The sequence below is a fragment of the Aspergillus neoniger genome (genome assembly GCF_003184625.1).
Source record: "Aspergillus neoniger CBS 115656 unplaced genomic scaffold BO87scaffold_13, whole genome shotgun sequence".
In the NCBI taxonomy this organism is placed as follows: Eukaryota; Fungi; Ascomycota; class Eurotiomycetes; order Eurotiales; family Aspergillaceae; genus Aspergillus; species Aspergillus neoniger.
In genome coordinates, this window is record NW_020291141.1 from 710,932 (window position 1) to 729,537 (window position 18,606).

An 18,606-nucleotide genomic window follows, 5' to 3' on the forward strand; every position below is an offset into this window, starting at 1 on the left:
TGGAGAACCCCCAGGGCGGCAGTCGGCAAACCGTCTCTTCCACCCCAAGGATTCCCTCGCCCTTCCATTTGCTGTACGTAACAACAATCGAGCACGCCATCCGCTAAAGAGCAAATTTTCAGCGTCAGGATGTGATGGCGATATGAGTGTCATTCTTGGGGATGCACTCTTCCCTTTGATAACATCTATTTCGTTCATGCGTGCCATGCAGACACTACTGCTAGTATCTACAACTTAGATCACTAGTAGTTTCAGTTTCCACTTTTGGCTGCCGGTTTTTGAGCTTCTCCACGGTGGATCACGTGGTGTCTCTCCTCCCAGTCTCCAGCACTTGCCTATTCGGGAAGAGCTTAACTATAAGGCTGAGATTGACTGGTTCAAATCTAAATCATCGGTGAGTCTCGGCATACTTCCGATATCTCCCATTGTAGGACATAGCTAAGCTAACATGGCCCTCTTAGCATCTAGATCACCACCACCATGGGTGTTCATGATATCGAAAAGCAATGCTCTATGGCTCCTGGCGAGCCTATGGCTGAGCGTAATGCCAAGGACCCCAGCACCTTAGCTACCGATTATCTGGAGCCAGAGATTCCATATGTCAATGCGAATAAGCTGGCCCGGAAGCTCTCTCCCCGCCAGGTGCAGATGATCGCCATCGGCGGCACCATTGGTACGGGTCTGTTCCTGGGAACGGGTAAGGCGCTGGCCACTGGTGGGCCGGCGTCGATGTTGATCTCGTATACCATCTGTGGTGTCATTGTGTTTATCACCATGTTGTCGCTGGGTGAGATGGCGGCGTTCATCCCGGTTGCGGGTTCGTTTTGTACTTTTGCTGGGTGAGTAGTTGGTCTTGCGGCTTGTGAATGATGGTATGCTGATGATGATATAGTCGTTTTGTTGATGATGCTCTGGGCTTTGCTCTGACCTGGAACTACTGGTTCAACGATGCGGTGTCGACGGCGTCGGATATTATTGCGCTTCAGTTGCTCCTGGAGTATTGGACGGATAATTTCCCGGGTTGGGCGATAAGCTTGATCTTTTTGGTTGTGGTTATTGCCCTGAATATGCTGTCGGTCAAGGTTTATGGCGAGGTTTGTTACAGCTATCAAGTAGACTCACATATGCTGACTATCTTCAGGTTGAATACTGGCTTAGTCTTCTCAAGGTGGTGACTATCATCGTATGTCCCCTACTTCTACCAAATTTCGACAACATACTAATCAAAGCTAGATCTTCATCATCCTCGGCATCGTCGTCAACTGCGGTGCAAACACCCAGCATAAATACATCGGCAACAAGTACTTCTACACAGGCGAAGCCCCCTTCGTCGGAGGCATCGGCGGCTTCGCGTCTGTCTTCGTCACTGCCTCTTTCGCCTAGTACGTTACCCTCCACCTTCTCACCAAGACCCCTACTAACCACTTCACAGCGGCGGCACCGAATCCATCGCCATCACCGCCGGTGAAACCAAAGACCCCGCCAAGAACCTCCCCCGAGTCGTCCGCAACGTCTTCTGGCGCATCATCCTCTTCTACATCGTCTCCATCGTCCTCATCGGCCTCGACGTCCCCTACAACTACCCTAACCTATCCTCCGAAACCACCGCGACCAGCCCCTTCACCATCGTCTTCGTTGAAGCCGGCAGCGCCGTCGCCGGCAGCTTCATCAACGCCGTGATCATGACCAGCGTCATCTCCGCCGCCAACCACGCCCTCTTCGCCGGCTCCCGTCTTCTCTACACCCTCGCCGTAGACGGCTACGCGCCACGATTCTTCGGCCACCTGAACCGCTTCCAAGTCCCCTGGGTAGCAGTCCTCGCCACCTCCGTAATCAGTGGACTCTGCTTCGGAGCGAGCTACATTGGCGCAGGCCAACTATGGTCATGGCTGCAAAAGTATGCCCCCCCTCCATCTTTTCCAAATAAACCCATTAAATACTAACATTATTCAACAGTATCGTCGGCGTCTCCAACCAACTCTCCTGGACCTTCATCGGCCTCGCCTCCCTACGCTTCCGCGCCGCCATCCGCAAACAGAACCTGGAACATCTCCTCCCGTACAAGAACTGGACGTATCCCGTGGGACCGATTCTCGCTATCGGACTGAATGTCATCCTGATTCTGGTGCAGGGTTGGTCCTGCTTTAGTCCGCATTTCAAGGCCGTGGATTTCGTCTCGTATTATATTGAGTTGCCGATTATGTTGGTCATGTTTTTGGTGTGGAAGTTGGTGAAGAGGACCAAGTTGGTCAAGTTGGAGGTTATGGATTTGGTTACCGATCGGTGGAATTTGGAGGTTGTGGGGGGCAGAGAAGTTGAGGATGATGATGGGGTGGGTAGTAGTAATGGGGATGGGGATGGAGGGTTCAGGAGTGAGAAGGGAGTGGTGGGGAAGGTGAAGAGGGTGGGGATGTGGTTGTTTTTGTGATTGCCCTTTTTCTTTTTTTTTTGTTTTTTGATGGTTTTGTTGGTTTGTTAGATTGGAGGAGGATGTTGGTCCTCTGTAATAGATAATGATTATGATGACAATTGTATCTAACAAGATGCTTAAATAACCAGAGCCTGGACTAGAAACAGTAACTTAGTACTGGAGACAGCCTCATGTAAAATAAATCCAACGCCCAACACCCTTTTGTTCTTAATATCATATCCCCGAGAGAATTTCCTAAGACCAACTTGGCTGCCAACTGCATTATCATCCCAATCCAAGTATCCCAACCCACAACACACCAAGCAATAGTCCCAACACCGTAGTTACAAGACAACTAAAGATACTCCCACACCAGACCCACCAATAAATCAATCAAGCAACCCCTCCCACCCACTCATCTCCCCCACCACCCTCCTCACAAACCTCTCCAACCCCCCAGCACACTTAACATACACCGTTCCCTGCTCATTAAACAACCTACAATTCCCCAACACCAACTTCAAATCCCTTATCAACTGCTCCGGACCCTTATACTCATCCCTCTCCAACTTCTCCTCCATCGTCCCCAAATCCATCGGCTGCCCAATCACCTCATAATACTCCGGCACTTCGTCCCTACTCACAGGACTCAGAAACGGCCACGCCTGCTTATGGTTCCTGATCTCATTGAGGAACCGTCGCATCTCATTAAACTGGGGTCCGTGGCGGCGGTGTTCGCGCGAGAAATCGTCCATGCTTGGCGACCAGCCTGTTGCGAGGATGGCGGGGATGGAGAGCGGGTTGTTTATAGGTGTGATTTTTACCTTCCATTGCTTAGGCGGTGCATGTATGACATGGTTCCTGCTTAGTGCGCGCATTTTCGCTAGTACTGTTTCTTTTTGCTTCAGTAGCATCCGTCCCACCTCTAGATACCGGATCTTAGGCAGCATTGAACACTGCATTAGTGTTCCGCCTTCGTAGTCCTTGATATATCCCATCCAGGTTGCCTTTGGTAGGGTGATTTCCTTGGTGAATCCCTGTTTTTGGAAGTATCCCGTCGCGTAGTTGTCTGCGTACGTGAGAAAATGCATTACGGGTCCCGTGGCGCGGACGTAGTCCTTGAGATGGGCCATGAGGTGTGCGCCGTATCCTTTCACTTGTTGGTGGGAGGTTACAGCGCAGAAGACTATTTCGGCGAATTGCCGTGTGCGGAATTCGCGGAATGTGATGCCGCCGAGGACTTCTGGGGTCCCGGGGCCTTCATGGGGGGGAGGTTGTTGTTGTTGTTTGATGATGGCGAGGGAGAGGTGGGTGCGGTCGAAGACGAGTCGGGTGATGTAGTCTTTGGGCATTTTGGGGAGTTGTTTTTGGAAGAGACATTTTAGCCCCGTGAGGATTATCGTACTTTGGGGGTGGGAGTCGTTGTTCACCACGACGTAGGAGATTTCGTGGTTGCGTTCTTCGTTGATGGAGGGCTGGGTTATGTTATTTCATACTGCGTAGTAGTACTATTGGGGTTATATATATGTGGGAGGTGGGCGTGGGTCTAATGGTAAGTAAGCAGTAGTGACTCACCTTTTCTGGAAATGGGATGATCTGCAGGGATGTTGATGCTGCTTCTTCATTTCTGTCCGTGGACTCATCGTGTATATGCACATGAACGCTTTTGGTCTTTTTGGTTTCCCGGGCGGTGGTGGTATTTGGTTCTTCGATCGCGGTTCGCTTTATGCCGCTTGAGGCTGGGGAGGCCGATTGCGATGTGGGGGTGCCCATTGCTAGTAAATAGTATGTAGTCGGATATTATTTCCGATAAGTAAAACAATTTATTTGTATATATGACTGCAATTCTGTGGCACGGTTCAACCCTGTTCTTCTCTATAGGTGAGATGTTGGGATGCTCGCTGTAGAGTGAGTGTTGCGGGCGCGTCCGAGAGCGGGTTGCAGTTTAGCCTCGTCAGTTGAAGATGACTTGTTGGGATTGAATTGTTGTTATAGCATAATAGGATATATGGAAATTGATCTGATGTTCATAGGAACCCAGTTCAGTGGGAGTCGTCTGAGGATAATCTGAGCGGAATAGAGCCAGGGATATAACATTACTGGCCAGGAGTCGGTGGTTGCAGCTCTCCAAGTGGACAATGGAAGAGAACGAACACATAGGCTGGCACATGATACATCATGTGATGGCAGAATACGAATGTCGAATACGTTTGTGTTGATTGGCCACAAGCTCATTATTAGCCATCGCGATATCATACTCCATAAGTAGAAGGTGTCAACTAAGACATACATCAGTACAAGTCGTTAATGCCTCGAACGAAAAGTCATTTTTTACACCCTAATAATTCTACAACACCAAGCAAGTACCCCTTCCTGCTTAAGCTGTTTCCTCTGTCTTCGTTACAATCTCAGTAGTATGATGTCTCCTCCTCACTCTTCCTGAAGCATCATGCTCCCGATCCCATTCCTCCACCTGCGCCTTTGGCACCCTGACCAACTTATGCGCAGTCGCATCACCCCCGACATGTATAATCGTTTGACGAAGCTCGTACCCGCCTACACGGGGGAGGATATTAACCCAGAGGTAATAGTAGACTCCGCAAGCGGCGATACTATGGATGTGATATGTTATTAGCGATGCTGTTCGAGTATGATGAAACTACAGAGGTTATCAAACGGTAACTCACATCGCAATCCCCACGACACAGTACGTCGCATACCAGAAGCTGACGTCTCCACCATCTGCTCCGGTGGACGGGGGGTACCATGGCGCAACGAGCATATACAGACTCGAGAGAATGGCAAAGTAGACGGATATAGTCCAGGCTCGGTAGCCGGATGGAGGGAAGTTGAGTCGCTGGCGCCGGTGTCGAGTGATGAGGATACCTATTGCCAGAAGGAAGTTGAAAGCGTTGGAGGGATAGATGCTCAAGTCGACGACTAATTCATAGATTAGATAAGTGCGAAACGGTAGCAGGCAGGGACTTACTGAAGTTGAAGGCATCTCCAGCCGGAGGCGCGATAATCATGATGACTGTGAGTGCCCACTTGAGGAAATAGGGCCCTAGGGGCGTTCCAAATGGATGAGTCGAAGTCCAGAATCTCGTAAAGGGAAGAACACCCTGTCTGTACGAGACACATGTTAGAACGACACCAGCTGATTTGATGGAATATGACATACCGTCCACACTCTCGCAACATACGGGACTGACCGATCAGCACAGCCAGAAGATTTCCCAGCGCGCTGAGACAGACCAAGACGTTTAGAGCCCTAGAAGCCCCTGATGTGCCAAAGACCTTTTCGAAGAAGAGACTCGCTGCTGTGACATTCGAATTCAGGATCTCCTCCTTGCTCGCAGCGGAGAAGTAGGCAATGTTGGCGAGGATGTAGAGCACAGCTGTAAGAAAGAGAGCAACAGGGGCACTCCAGCGAAGGGTCTTGACAGGATTCTATGATATAACATGTTAGTTCGGTAGCAACAGACACGAAATAGGCTCGCCTACCTTAACCTCATTGACAACGTTGCAAGCATTCTCGTAACCGGCATACGAAAACATCACTTTCACCAAAGCGTTGGTGGCCCCGTACACGGATGCGCCAGAGGTGCCTGAGAAAGCATCACGGAAGTTGACCAAGGGGTCCTTCACTGGGGTATGACCTCCCAGGACGACGAGGCCAGCGATACCAATACTGCTTCGTCAGTCTCAATAAACTAGAGAGATGCGTAGTACACGTACAAGATCAAAGTGACTAGCTTGACGACACCGATAGCATTGGCCACCCAAAGGGACCATTTTGTGTTGAAAGCCAGCACTGCCATAATTAGTCCAATCCATGAATTTCCCCAGAGCAGAACGTACTCAGCACAGCCACGGTGTATGCCGCTACGGCAACGCCTTTTTCTTTCCATGCAGTTGTATCCGCGTCCGCGAGCTTGAACAAATATTCTGCAAGTACTGTAGTACAAACTACATTAGCTCTGAGCATCTCCTGCGCGATCAGACATCATACCAACAGCATTACTGCTACTGAATGAGAACAGCACAGTCTGCATCGCAAAGACCGTCGGAAAGAAGTAGCGTGGTCTAGGATACGCCTGCTCCAAATATACGACTTCCGAGCCAGACCGACTGGGAAAATATGACACGAATTCCATATACACGGAGAGCATGCTCGCCGCCATGAAGAAGCCGATGACCCAGTAGAAGAGACTCAGACCGACAGATCCGGCACCGTCGAGAACAGTAGATGCTTGATACGAGCAGTTAGCATTGTCGTCCACACCCAAAGCTCAACTGGCCTCGGAAAGGTGGCAGGAGTACTCACGCGTCGAAAAAACACCTGTTCCAATCATTTTACTCAAGTTCAGAAAAATAACCGTCACTGCACCTACGGAGTATCCCAGAGGTGATTTTGACTCTATCGGAGCACCACTCGCCTCCTGGTACGTGCGCTTGGAGGAGTTAGCACCCCCATCGACCGTATATTGTAGATTGCCATCGTCGATAACACTGAGGGTGTCGCTAGCCTGCTCCGAGGTCGCGCCCGCTTCCTCTGCTTTCGTTGTGAAGGGTAAGAAACCCATCGTGCAGGAGTATGTGTCGGAAAGTCAAATCTCCGCTCGTAAACAACCATATCCTAGACATACCCTGCAGTTCTAATATAGATCTCTCAACGCCAGCGGCAGGAACGTTGAGGTGGTACATGCACGATGCTCATTGCGGGATGCAATGGCGTGATTCTTGCCGGCGATTATCATGCATGCTTGGGGTGAAGATGACATGATAAGCTGGATGAGGTGCTTGATTAGCTTCCGATTTGCGGGGAAGAAGGGGCAATGTTAGTATTATGTATCTCGGTTCCTGTGGTTGGACAGCAAGAGTGTACCTGCTTTTATCATGGTGTTGAATGTGAGAACTATATCTGCATTTGTAACTTGGTTGAGATCAAGACGAACCATGGTTGCAAATTGGCTGACCTTGGTGATAGCATGAGGGTATTTGCTTAACTGCCGAGGTACATCACAGTAATGTTTAAAAAAAGAAAATAAGAAGATGCTAGTCCAGTAGCTGGTATCAAGCGTGCCGAGAGAGGAGGGCGATTGCACGATTGCCGGCAGCGATGACAGCATCTGGCCCGGCCCCTGTGCAGCCACTAAATCTGCCCAGGTGTGGCCAACTCGACTTATTCTTTGCCGGTTGGCATCTGTCAGGCTGCATTAGTCTGCTCCGATCGGCGCGATAACAGACGTCTGTTATTCTTTGTCCGGGTTTCTCGTAACGTGCCATAGTGGAGGTATTTGCCTCATGTTGCCAGTCCAAAGGTAGTAGTCAACCATCGCTCGCCATTCTTCTGTGCCACTCAATGCTTCATAGATAACGCTAGATGTGAACAATTTGCTGTAAGATCAATTCAACAGATGCTAGGATAATATGACATGATAAAATAGACAGAAAGAAAAACAAAGTAACTACTACCGTCGATACTTGCAGGGCATGCTCGTATATTCTAGATAGCCATTAGCTAGCCCCTATGCCTCTTCTAATCAATGCGCATATTGCCTACTTGGCAAAGCAGTAAGGGCACTGCGCCATGTCTTGCTCCGCATCCTGGATACACTCCACCGCTACCGTATACAAAGACCCGCGGCGAATGGCATCATACGCGATGCCAACCACGTCGCCCATCGTAGGGAGAGGCGGTGGCGTCGCTTCGCCATCCGGTGCCTTGGCTGAATCGCTTGGGCGCCAGAGTGTGCCCTCGACTATGAAGGGAAGCTTTAAGGTCTGTCGAACAAATGTATACATCTTCCGCGAAGCCGCCCCAAGGTAAGGGGTGGCATCTGGACACCTACAATATTCCTCACGCGTCTTGCGATATGTCTCAGCCGCCTGAGAGCCTAGGGTATCAATCCATGATTGGATAATGCCTGGGGAGGAAGTGCTTGGTGGCAATACCGTCATGAAAATAGGCAGAATGGCGCGAGCGGCTTGATGAAATCGACTGCACGAGTCAACGGACTGTAGCTGTTCCACTTGCTTGGCAAAGGCATCCCATGCTTCCGTGGAGAGAGCCTGGAGGTTCCTGCTGGGAACAGCATGAACTTGGAAGCTGTCGCTGAACAATTTCATAAAGTCCTGTTCTAGAGTTCGCATGAACTGGATATTGATCACACGGAGGTCGAGAGCCTGGCAGATAGCCACGAGATGGGCAGCTGCCATTTGCGACAAGACAGCAACCGCGTCCAAGGTGTAGCGACTCGATATCAGTGCGAGCGAGTTCAAGGCCTGATTTCCCATTTCGGCTGTCTGGACGTGGCTCCCGATAGGATTTGCGAGGAATCCTAGCTCCGACTGTAGCGCAGCGATCATGATATCTACACCTTTGAACGTGAACGACACGCTAGGCTCGTCGGCAGACAAATTAGGAGGTAAACCATTGTTCTTGGATGCATCAATCAGCTCAGTGCATTGCGCGTAGAGCATACGGCCCATGGATTGAACGGCCAGCCTGGTCTTCTCCATGGCGCTCGTGACTGACTTCGCTTGGAAATTGCCACCGTGTAGGATGCGAGCATTATCACCAGCCGTATCAATGAGTGGGTTGTCCGTTACCGAATTAAGCTCCGTCGAGATCTGCTGATATGCAAGCTCCAAGTCTTCAAGAAGCGGACCCATCCATTGCGCAGATGTGCGAATCGAGTAACGATCTTGTCGTAGGCTTCCCTGTCCGAATCCATCCCCGTCATTGAGCAATTTCGAATTGAAAAGAAATTTCCACAGATTACTGGCAGCTGTCGTTTGTCCGGGATGAGGTCGAACTCTGGCGAAAAACGGATCGAAGCTTTCGCTAGTACCGTGCAGGGCTTCGACACTCATTGCTGCAAGGATTTGACTCAGAGCAGCGAGGCCAAGCGTTTCATGCAAAGCCAGGCCACCCACGGCTGCAGAGGTCGCCGTTCCGTTCACGATTGCCAGGCCTTCTTTCGCATCCAGACAGACAACTGGAATTGAACTCTCTTTGAGGGCGACATCAGCCCCTTTGACTTGGCAATCGGAGTTTTGACCACGCTTCCAAACACGGATAGATGGGTGCCCTTGCATCGCTCCGCCGATGTACGATAGTGGGCTGAGATCACCGGAGGCAGATATACTGCCTCTCAGCGGAACTCGGGGCGTGATATGTTGCTCGATCATCTGGAGTAGCACGTCCAAGACTGACTGCCGGATGCCGGAATATCCTGAAGCAAGGCAGTTCAATCGGATAATCATGGTTGCTCGGGTCCAAGACTCCGGCATGATGGTCGCGGAAGTTGGGTCGTCCAGGGGCAGGACATCCTCTTTCTGCTTCTCTGCAAGGACCGGGCTTGATCCGTCTAATTTAACACCAGCCTGGAGCATCTGCAGTAAATTCTCTTGGAGCTTGTTAACGGCATCGGTTGTTGTATCGGCACTACCACCGAAACCCGTATTGACGCCTATAGCATGTGAATATCCATCCGCTGATGCAACGGGAAAGCAAGGGCTAACCGTAAATCAGCTCCCCATCCGCCAAATGTTTCCTCAACACCGCTACCGACCGCTGCACTTGCTTGCGGGTGTTTTGTGAAAGCGAGACGCGTTTTCCATATCTAACAGCGTGTTAGCGGCCCAACAACAGCTTCCAGATTTCCCCAACTGCATGGAGCATAATAAGAAATGACGGTGTACCGTGCACCAGCCACGACGGTGGCCAAGTCCAGAGTTTTGCCATCCAGATCGCGCCCAATATCGTTGGAAGAGAGGGCGTTGTTAAGGGCGGTCCAATGGTGGATAAGCAGGGTATTCATTGTTCTGACACCAGAGAAAATGTCCTTAGTACTCAGAGAGATATTGAGGATGCTCTGGTTGAGTTCTAGAGAGTCGGGCTAGCGCTTGAATATATACTATTGGAGGTTACACGTCAGATGGAACACGTCGACTCCATAAATTGGAAGGGGTTGCCGATTACCTTACCACAAGCAGCTCCCCACAGACACATTCCAGTGCTATGCGCGTCTGATTCACGCAAAGAAAAGTGATAACAACGCCGTCATACAAGGGAGATCGAACTGAGAAGTTGTGATACGCGATCTAGATAGCTGGAAACGTGGGCATATAATCATCACGGATCGGCAATAGATCTCCGGCCCGTGGGAGCAGATTGTAAGATGGATCTCAGACGCGCGTGGCAGTGTGGTGTTGGCGCCATCCCTGCAACCCAGCCAGGAACATTCTGCAGATGTGCTCCAAACAGACAAAGACTGGACGTCGTCATAGGCTTCTTAGCCTATAATATACAAGTGCGACATGGATTGTTGGGCCTGGACTACCGCACGGTCCCTGAAGCTCGGGAGCCTGGCTTAGAAGCCAGACCAACAGAAACCTGAACTTACGTAGATAGAAGAATAATAGTCTCCAAACATAGATCAGTTAGTAGATTCGACGTCCTAAACAAGTATCAGTGAGAAGTTAAGCACGGCGTAACCGAATTGTTCCGCAAGACGCGTGCAGATGACAAGCGGTAGAGAACCCATTTGGTCACAGAATCGCAGCCATCGAACAATCCACCTTCTGCAGCCCGACCATATCATGATCATCGGAGATATCACGAATGACGCATTACCTCAAGTATGGAATAAACGGATTCTTCAACTTCAACCAAAAGGAAAATAAAGTTACCGAAAGGTGGAACAGAACCGCCTTCCCGGTCCCGTGATGGCGATAGGGAAAGATTATTTAGCGAGTAGTAGTACTGGAAGTAGCGGATGATCTAGACCTTCAACTAACATGCCACGTCCTTACTTCGTCTTGCTCCAATCGACATTCTCAACCAAGTTTCTGCAGACGAACCCACTCGGTCATGCCTTGTTCTTATAGGTTATTGGTCTCGCGACTGTAGCACACTGTGCAACCCTACTGTGAACCTCAGCCATGGAGTGTGGCGGTCGGATATGCTTCATTTTGCATCATTTGGCAGATATGTATGGGGATGAATCGAATCGCAAAACTTCTTCAGTGATTTCATTATCTGGGAAATCGCGCCTCCTTGCCTGAACCTCCTTTCTGATTGGGCTCATGGCTCTCGGAAAGAGAACTCTAAGTTGGCATCTCCGGCCATTCAGGGGAAGGATCTGTACGGTACTCACTGTATACTTCCCGTGAAGATTATTTCCAGGGAGGAGACTGGTGGGGAAGGATTCCATCTCCGAACGAACAGTTGGCCGTCATCATGGCATGAGAACTTGGCCCTGGAATGCAATGTTACGTCTACAGTAAGCAATCGGCTTGACGAGTTAAACTTCAAATGAAATCTCAGTGTTTTCACAGTCATGACCTGTACTGTGGTATCTGCCCTGCAGCTTCAGTGCCGAGTGTAGACGGCATCGCCCGCAAATTATTAATACATCCAATTAGTTTTCCTCCTTCCCCTTTGCCCCCAACAAATACTTAGTAATGAAGCATCAATCCGATGATGATGATGATGTGATGTTTGGACTCCACCGAACGCCTTCTATGACGATGACCAAAACATTCAAAAACCCCCAAGGTATATGGTTAAAGAAAGACAGATGCACGCTATGCAGCAACAGATCAAGAAATAAAGAAGGAAGCGATGCCTGTATCCATGCGATGTGACAATATTTGACAAAGGAAAATGGTGAACGTAGATCGACGGGTCATGTACTTTTTGTTCCAAAAAAGAAAACAAAAAAAATGGGAGATTGTATGCACGGTGTATGAGACAAAGGAAATTGATGTGAGTAGATGTGGGGGAGGGAGCCAATAGGTTAGCGATCGAGATTGAGCACACATGACACAAAGGAAAGTGCACATTAAGATCGTTATCTTCGTAGTTCCTGCTACAAGCCTCAATGCTTCAAGGACAGCGTAGCTCCTCAAGCGATTAGAAAAGAATGGGGTGTGCATATCTCGATCGGAACCTTGGTGGGTAGGAGGTATAATGCGAAGAACAACAACTTAGTCGTTCACCATGTCATCCAAGGCCATTTTGCGCCGCTTGGCTGGTCTGTTGCCCTCGGTGTCCGCCTCGTTCGTTGATGGGTCGTCGGAGGGGGGTACAAGCGACATGTGCATTGCGTGTCTCTCTGAAGTTGACGCAGGTCCTAGCTGCCGAGGGACGGGCTCCCCACACCCCATGTCAGATGCGGCGTGTCGCATTTGACTGCTAGGCGACAGTGGGTCAATGAAACCATGCGAAGGCATTTGTTGCCGGTGCTCCTGCTGGAGAAACTCTTCTCGCGTCCGCGGCGACCAAGCTCCTGGATACGGATCGCTCAGGCGATGCCCTTGCGACGCCGAGGCCGGTGTTCCCATCGTGGGAGGGTAAATGGGAGGAAGCCTTACTGGCGATTCCAAATAGCCTTCCCGTGGATCTCTCGACATGGGAGATTCTCCCATTGGCATCCGATTCGACATCCGGGCGCTTTCTGGATAGGGCGAAATTGGAACAAAGGACTGTTGATACTGGGGCGGCGTGGTAGTAGGATTCATGCCTTGATGTGTGTAAGATGATAGTGGTCTTCCCATGCCCATGGGCATCCGTCCCGCTCCCAATGTAGGGTTGTATCCAACAGGCATCGGGACATACCCGGGTGGAGAAGCCGCCGTTATGGACTGTGCAGAGCCAGAGGAAGAAAACCGTCTGTGCCCAACACTCCTCTGCATTATTGACGGGTCTATGGCCTGAGAGTATACGGGAGCGGCCCATCTCTGTGGATGTCCAGCCGACGCTCTCATGGCCATGGCGCCCGTCTGCGCCCCGGGCATCTGAAGATCTGTCATGGGGCGAATCTCACGCGAAGATGTAGCTCTGTGGAGGGTCCGTCTTGATTGGGGGCCGTGCTGGTCTCCCTGTGTCGCTCGATTGTCCATATGAGCTGCATAGGTTCTGAGCGATGCTTCTTCCGCCTTCAATGGCGGCCTTCCTCGCTTCTTGTGCGTAACATCAACACAGGTGGCCTGCTCATGTCAGTAAAAGATCATAAAATAGCAGTGCGAATGAATCCGCTGCCTTTTCTTGGGGGCATCCAGAGGTTCAATGCTATCCCTTCAAATACAGATAGGCCAGCGACTAAAGAGATATGATAATACTCACTTCTTTCCCTGACAGAACGCATCTTCGACATGGCCGTGCCGGATCGCACCCCAGGTGCTTCTTCTTACAATTCACGCATGCTGATGCAACATGGGCTTTGGTGCGTCGAGTGGGCTTTTGCGGCAAGGCCCGAGCCGTTGTACCGGGAGGGGACGTTCCAAAGGAGGGTTGCGCATAAGCTGTTGGCGTGGCTTGTGGGATGCCCTGGCCTACCAGCGATGGTGGAAGCCGCGATGAGGCGAAGGCGTCGCCCACCGAAAAGGGTTGTCGCAGCACTTCGTCGGCTGAGGCCGGGGCCACACGTTGGGTCACAGACTCGTGAGTGGTGACGGCGCCAGCAGGTCCTGGAGGCAGGGCCGGTCCCGACAACCCCGCGGATACGGAGGTTGCAGCGGTCACGGTTGTCGCGGCTTGAGGCAGCTCTGGATGTCCAGGGCGCCTGACGGGTCCAGAAGTGTCCAGCGGGTCGTCTGCTGGAACCGAACCGGACATAGAGCGAGGGAGAGGCAGATCCCGCGGGGGATATCGACGAGCATTTGTCGACCGAGGCAAATTCAACGGCAGCCGCTCCGGGCCCGGATCAAACCTGGGGTGTCCAAACTCTGTAGCGATGAAGGAAGAAGGAGGAAGGACTAATGATTGCATCTGGTAAACCTTGGTCCCGTTGACAATGGAATCACTGGGGGGATGATGGGTTCACAAGAGTGGAAGGCAATCTGGTTCGGATCTTAAAGTAGGCAACATAGTATCTGGTCCTCAGGGCCCTTTTTGATTCTTGAGTTCGTATAGTACTATCGTTGGGTTGCGGTGTGTTGTTCAGTTGCCAGTCATCATTGAAACCTCACGCTTGCAGGTCCGGGAGGAGCACAGGGAGCTTATAATCAGTCAGTTAAGGATCACTATTGGAGGAGTCAGAAACTAGGATGCGTCGATCAGCAGAGGGAAGCCAGATCGTGACAGCAGTTTTCCATAGCTTCGATGGTCCCCATCCTGGGATGATTTATTGCAGCATGGTGGGCGATCACTGGGGCCCAGGGAAAATGCACGGAATGGTCATGGGCGAAAACAAAAAAAGCAATAATTCAAGAAAGCAAAAAGCCAGCAGCCAGACAAGAAGCAGCAGCAAGAAGAACCAAGTTAGATGCAAATAAATTACACCATTTGGGCGTACCTTACCTTTCAGTACACCGATGAGCGTGTAGGGCTTAATTCTTTTTTTTTATTTTATTCTATTCTATTTCTTTTTTTTTTCCCTTTCTTGAATTTGTTTCTTTTTATGATTTCTTCGCTATTTATTATTTTCCTTTTCCTTTTCTGACTTACTCAGTTTTCCTGTCCATCTTTTCCCCCTCTTTCCTCTCCAAGGAAAATAATGGTTTTTTTTTTCTTCTTTGTTAATTCCCTCTTCAATAATCTCGTATCATTTTTGCCTTTTTTCTGTTTGCCCGGATAAGGTTTTTCTGAATAATTCAGTTGAGAGGTAAGAAGTATGAACTGGCCCAACCCTCCCGAACAGCCAAAATCGCGGGAACGGTGAACTATACCGGAAAGTGAGGCGTAAAATCCCGATGGGATCTCACAGTCTGTTACCAACACACAGAGGGAAGAGATGTCAGAAATTGAATATATAAAATAAGGTAAAATAAAATAAATAAAAGAATCAAATTAAAGATGGGTCAAAATAGAATATTACAAAATGGGGGCAAATTCCGAATGATCGAATTGGAAAGGGGAAACATTCACTAATAGGAGGTTTTTGCTGGGACCCGACGGCGCAGAAGTACAAGTCGTCAACGGCCAAGGCAGTTGGCGATTCCAAGGGGAACAGAGCGAAGGAACCCGGCTGGGCGGTCTAGTTCCCCCGAGACGTGGGCCTCATCGAAGAAAGGCATAAAATGGAAAAAAAAAAAAAATCCAAAAAAAAAAAAAAAGATTTAAAAAGAATAATGGAGAAAATGTGATAAAAGATTAGTGGCCCCCCTCTTCTGCGTCATTGCCCGCAGCTTGTGACAAGGCTTATACCTCAACGCAGAAAGTAAGTAATTCACCCTGAAAGGGAGAGAGAAAGAAGGAGAAAGCCTTGTTTGCTTGGTCGACCGGCCGTAGTGGGAAATCAGAAGTGGATAAAGTGGTGGCCAGTGCAACCCCGACTAGCAGCCGATAGACCTGATCTCCATCATGGTAGTAGATCTTAAATGGGGTAAATGTATCTCAGGCTCCGTCGAGTTTGGAAATATGTGAGTATGGAGATTAGTGAGGTTCGGAGAAACGAGTGATATCAATGCTCCGGAAGGAAGAGGGGATGGGGGGTTCCGGCTTCGATGGGTTCCCACCAACCTGGTGATGAATGACTGAATGACTATGGAGTACTGTATCTTACTTCTCCAGTCAACTGTCCTGTGCTGGTTGAGATTTAGCTGGGAGGATGTTCTTCCATTCTTAGTTGATATTTTTTTTTTTAATTCTTCTGTCCCCCCTGATCATCCTAGCCTGATCATTAATTATCATTGGGTGATCTTCTAACTGTTCAGTGTCTTATGGTATGGAGACCATCTTTTCCTTCCTGTTCGCTGAGCAGGAGTTCCCGCCGAGGAAGTGAAGGGTTTGCTGGTCCTGTCCGGCCTGCTGGATCAGAAGCAGTGGCTTGCATAAGATGGGCCATTGGGACTGGATGCCGCTGTCAGTGACACCCACCTAAAAAGGGTAAAAACAAATCCCAGATGGGGAGAAGGAGGAGGAGAAAAAGGAAGAGGGGAAGCTGGAACTGGAACTGGCACTGGGATTGGGACGAACACCGGCCAGTAAAGAGGAAGATCGACTCTTTTCTTTTTCTTCCATTTTTCCTACCTTTCCCTTTTGCGCCTCTTCTATAATTTTATTTCCCCCTTTTCGTCTAGTCATTTATTTCTTACTTCGTTTCAGTTTGATTTTATTTTATTCTATTTTATTTATCCATATCTATATTATTTTTCTTATTCACACAATTTACTCTGATTTGTATTTCCCCTTCTCGTCCTTACTATTTCCTCCATGTTTAGTGCCAATCAGCGAGCCCGGAAGCAAGGCGAAGGGGGGAGCCACGGATCGACATGGACGCCCGCCCGCGGCGCCCATTGCCAATAGTCCGCTCGGTAGAATTGGGAGGGGAGGGAACTGGACTACATTCCGTCCCCAGTTTGACACGCGCTACCGAATGACGACGGAGAATGAACAACTGCGCTGCCAGGATTTAAGGCTTGTTCATCAATTGCATTGGGCGGGTAAAACCCAAAAGGTGACGGTGTGTGTATTTCTCTGTGTATTTTCCCTGTGTACCCATCCCACCCTCCTCCCCCCTCACCCCCCGTGATTCAGGATAAGACTAAGGAGAATGGATGATGTCCTGATCCTGCTAGACTGGTGAGAGCGCCCAAGTCTCGGTCTTTCCATACTGTTTGGCTTGATGGGGGTGGTTTTACGCTACCTAGTAAGTAGCAGTATTCCGTAGTCTTGATTCTTTTCTTTTTCGTTGGAGAGGGGGGCGGTCGTCTTCCTTCTCTTCTCCCCTTTCCCTCTTCTTCCAGGAAAGGAAGAACCAAGATCCAACAGTCACTGTGTGTTTAGATCCCAACTGAAAATTTGGAGTATGAACTGGGTTTAAAAGAGAGAAAAGAACGTGGTCATCTCGGAATCTCTCCAGTGATGATGTTTCTCACTTTGCCTGCTTTCTTTTCCCCCACTTCCTCCTCTTGCAAGTCTCCTCTAGTATTATTCTGCTTCCCCTCATACTGTATTTTTGGGATGCGCGTCTCATAATTGGGGGCCAATATGCACCAATAATATCGGTTTATCTGCTTTTATTCACCTGCTTACGTCGTTCTCTTCCCCTCCTGAGATCAAGGTTGGTATATACTCCGGTCAGGCGTGTGCCGGAAATCGCGCTTCAAGGCAACCCCATTCCCTTCCAGGGCCAACAGGACAACGATAAAATAGCCGCACTGCAGCCGGCACTGGAGTCTAGTCCCGGTCATCGGACGCCATGTTTCTTTTGCTAGGGCTCGAGTACGCCTGCGAGGTGCATAGCTGATATCAAATCGACGTGTTGTCACTCACATGGCTGACCGTTCGCGTGCCGTGCAAGGGATGAAGAACGCTATGAAGACATGACCAATGTAATGCCTCGCGAGGCCTCTGAGGGAGCCTCCTTGGGGGGTTCCAAGCTCCTTAATCGGGGTTGGACAGTAGGATTGTGCTACATGTTGGGGCTTCAATGAATAGACGCCAGCTCAATAGCCCGAACCACTGGACTGAGAGCCCGCAATTCTCCGTGTGGTTTCTGCAATAGGTTATGCTGGGTCCCACCCACGCAGCGTTAATACGGAGTGGATTAACGGGTGTGTGCCAGTTCAGGAATGTATGTGCCACATTATGCCAGCGCCGGACTGGATGGATTCGGCCGGTCGGCTCTTGGGGCCCTGCAGGCCAAACCCCGGCAAACCTATGGTTGATCATGATTCAGTTCCAACATAAAAATTGGTTAAGCGTGATAAACACCGGCATTGGTGGCTGAGAAGTAGAAAGTCCGCGTTGGGATGCAAGAATGCTCTAACCGCTCTTGCCATTAGGCTGTCACTTCAAGCATACTAGAGCGCGGAAGCGTCGGTCTAGACTACACTGCATGGTGGTGAGAAGCACGAACAGGGGGAGGCAGATCCCACACACAATGTCCAGCCACAATGTCGAGCTCTCATCCAACGCGTCCTTATTGTCCGGGACATGCGAATAAACCACGGTGATGCTTGCTTCCAAACAAGATGTGGCTGCAGCAACAGCGCCCTGGCCCGTGGAACGACCGTGTACCTCAATGGTTCAATCACCTGAGCGCCGGAAATTTTGCAGGGGGGCCCCAGTGTCGGTGATGGGCAAAAAAGGTTGAATGGCCCCCTCGGATGATCTGACCCTTGGGATGAACGGAAAGATCCACCTGGATTCGCCGAGCACAGAACACGGAACAAGGCGCGTGGGCGAAGCAAGAGGAACCACTTTGGATGGCTTTTTTCGACAACGGTTTTCCCCCATG

The 18,606-nt window shown here is 50.0% G+C and overlaps 5 protein-coding genes across 5 annotated transcripts; 1 reads left to right on the forward strand and 4 right to left on the reverse strand.

Annotated features, from left to right (window-relative positions):
- Positions 1-94: 94 nt before the first annotated feature.
- Positions 95-2,428, forward strand: BO87DRAFT_357533 (amino acid permease; the record flags this gene model as incomplete). Its single annotated transcript, XM_025621417.1, has 7 exons — positions 95-394; positions 462-839; positions 893-1,094; positions 1,142-1,183; positions 1,234-1,382; positions 1,433-1,897; positions 1,957-2,428. The coding sequence occupies exons 2-7, from the start codon at positions 481-483 to the stop codon at positions 2,426-2,428; spliced, it is 1,689 nt and encodes a 562-aa protein (XP_025480706.1). The 5' UTR covers positions 95-394; positions 462-480.
- A 371-nt stretch (positions 2,429-2,799) lies between these two features.
- BO87DRAFT_357536 (bromodomain-containing protein) lies at positions 2,800-4,497 on the reverse strand (the record flags this gene model as incomplete). The annotated part of the gene is made up of 2 exons (XM_025621418.1): positions 3,986-4,497; positions 2,800-3,885 (listed from the first exon to the last, which is right to left on the reverse strand). Exons 1-2 carry the CDS (start codon positions 4,181-4,183, stop codon positions 2,800-2,802), a joined length of 1,284 nt encoding a protein of 427 aa, XP_025480707.1. The 5' UTR covers positions 4,184-4,497.
- A 271-nt stretch (positions 4,498-4,768) lies between these two features.
- On the reverse strand, positions 4,769-7,163 carry BO87DRAFT_357539 (high affinity methionine permease). Its single transcript, XM_025621419.1, has 9 exons — positions 6,738-7,163; positions 6,423-6,662; positions 6,272-6,367; positions 6,149-6,224; positions 5,915-6,101; positions 5,592-5,860; positions 5,400-5,536; positions 5,098-5,350; positions 4,769-5,022 (listed from the first exon to the last, which is right to left on the reverse strand). Exons 1-9 carry the CDS (start codon positions 6,994-6,996, stop codon positions 4,788-4,790), a joined length of 1,752 nt encoding a protein of 583 aa, XP_025480708.1. The 5' UTR covers positions 6,997-7,163; the 3' UTR covers positions 4,769-4,787.
- Positions 7,164-7,795: 632 nt separating this feature from the next.
- Positions 7,796-10,244, reverse strand: BO87DRAFT_357543 (aromatic amino acid ammonia-lyase). Its single transcript, XM_025621420.1, has 3 exons — positions 10,121-10,244; positions 9,941-10,041; positions 7,796-9,888 (listed from the first exon to the last, which is right to left on the reverse strand). Exons 1-3 carry the CDS (start codon positions 10,237-10,239, stop codon positions 7,973-7,975), a joined length of 2,136 nt encoding a protein of 711 aa, XP_025480709.1. The 5' UTR covers positions 10,240-10,244; the 3' UTR covers positions 7,796-7,972.
- A 1,994-nt stretch (positions 10,245-12,238) lies between these two features.
- Positions 12,239-14,331, reverse strand: sclB (putative C6 transcription factor). The gene is made up of 2 exons (XM_025624878.1): positions 13,548-14,331; positions 12,239-13,411 (listed from the first exon to the last, which is right to left on the reverse strand). Exons 1-2 carry the CDS (start codon positions 14,190-14,192, stop codon positions 12,410-12,412), a joined length of 1,647 nt encoding a protein of 548 aa, XP_025480710.1. The 5' UTR covers positions 14,193-14,331; the 3' UTR covers positions 12,239-12,409.
- Between the last annotated feature and the right edge of the window lie 4,275 nt (positions 14,332-18,606).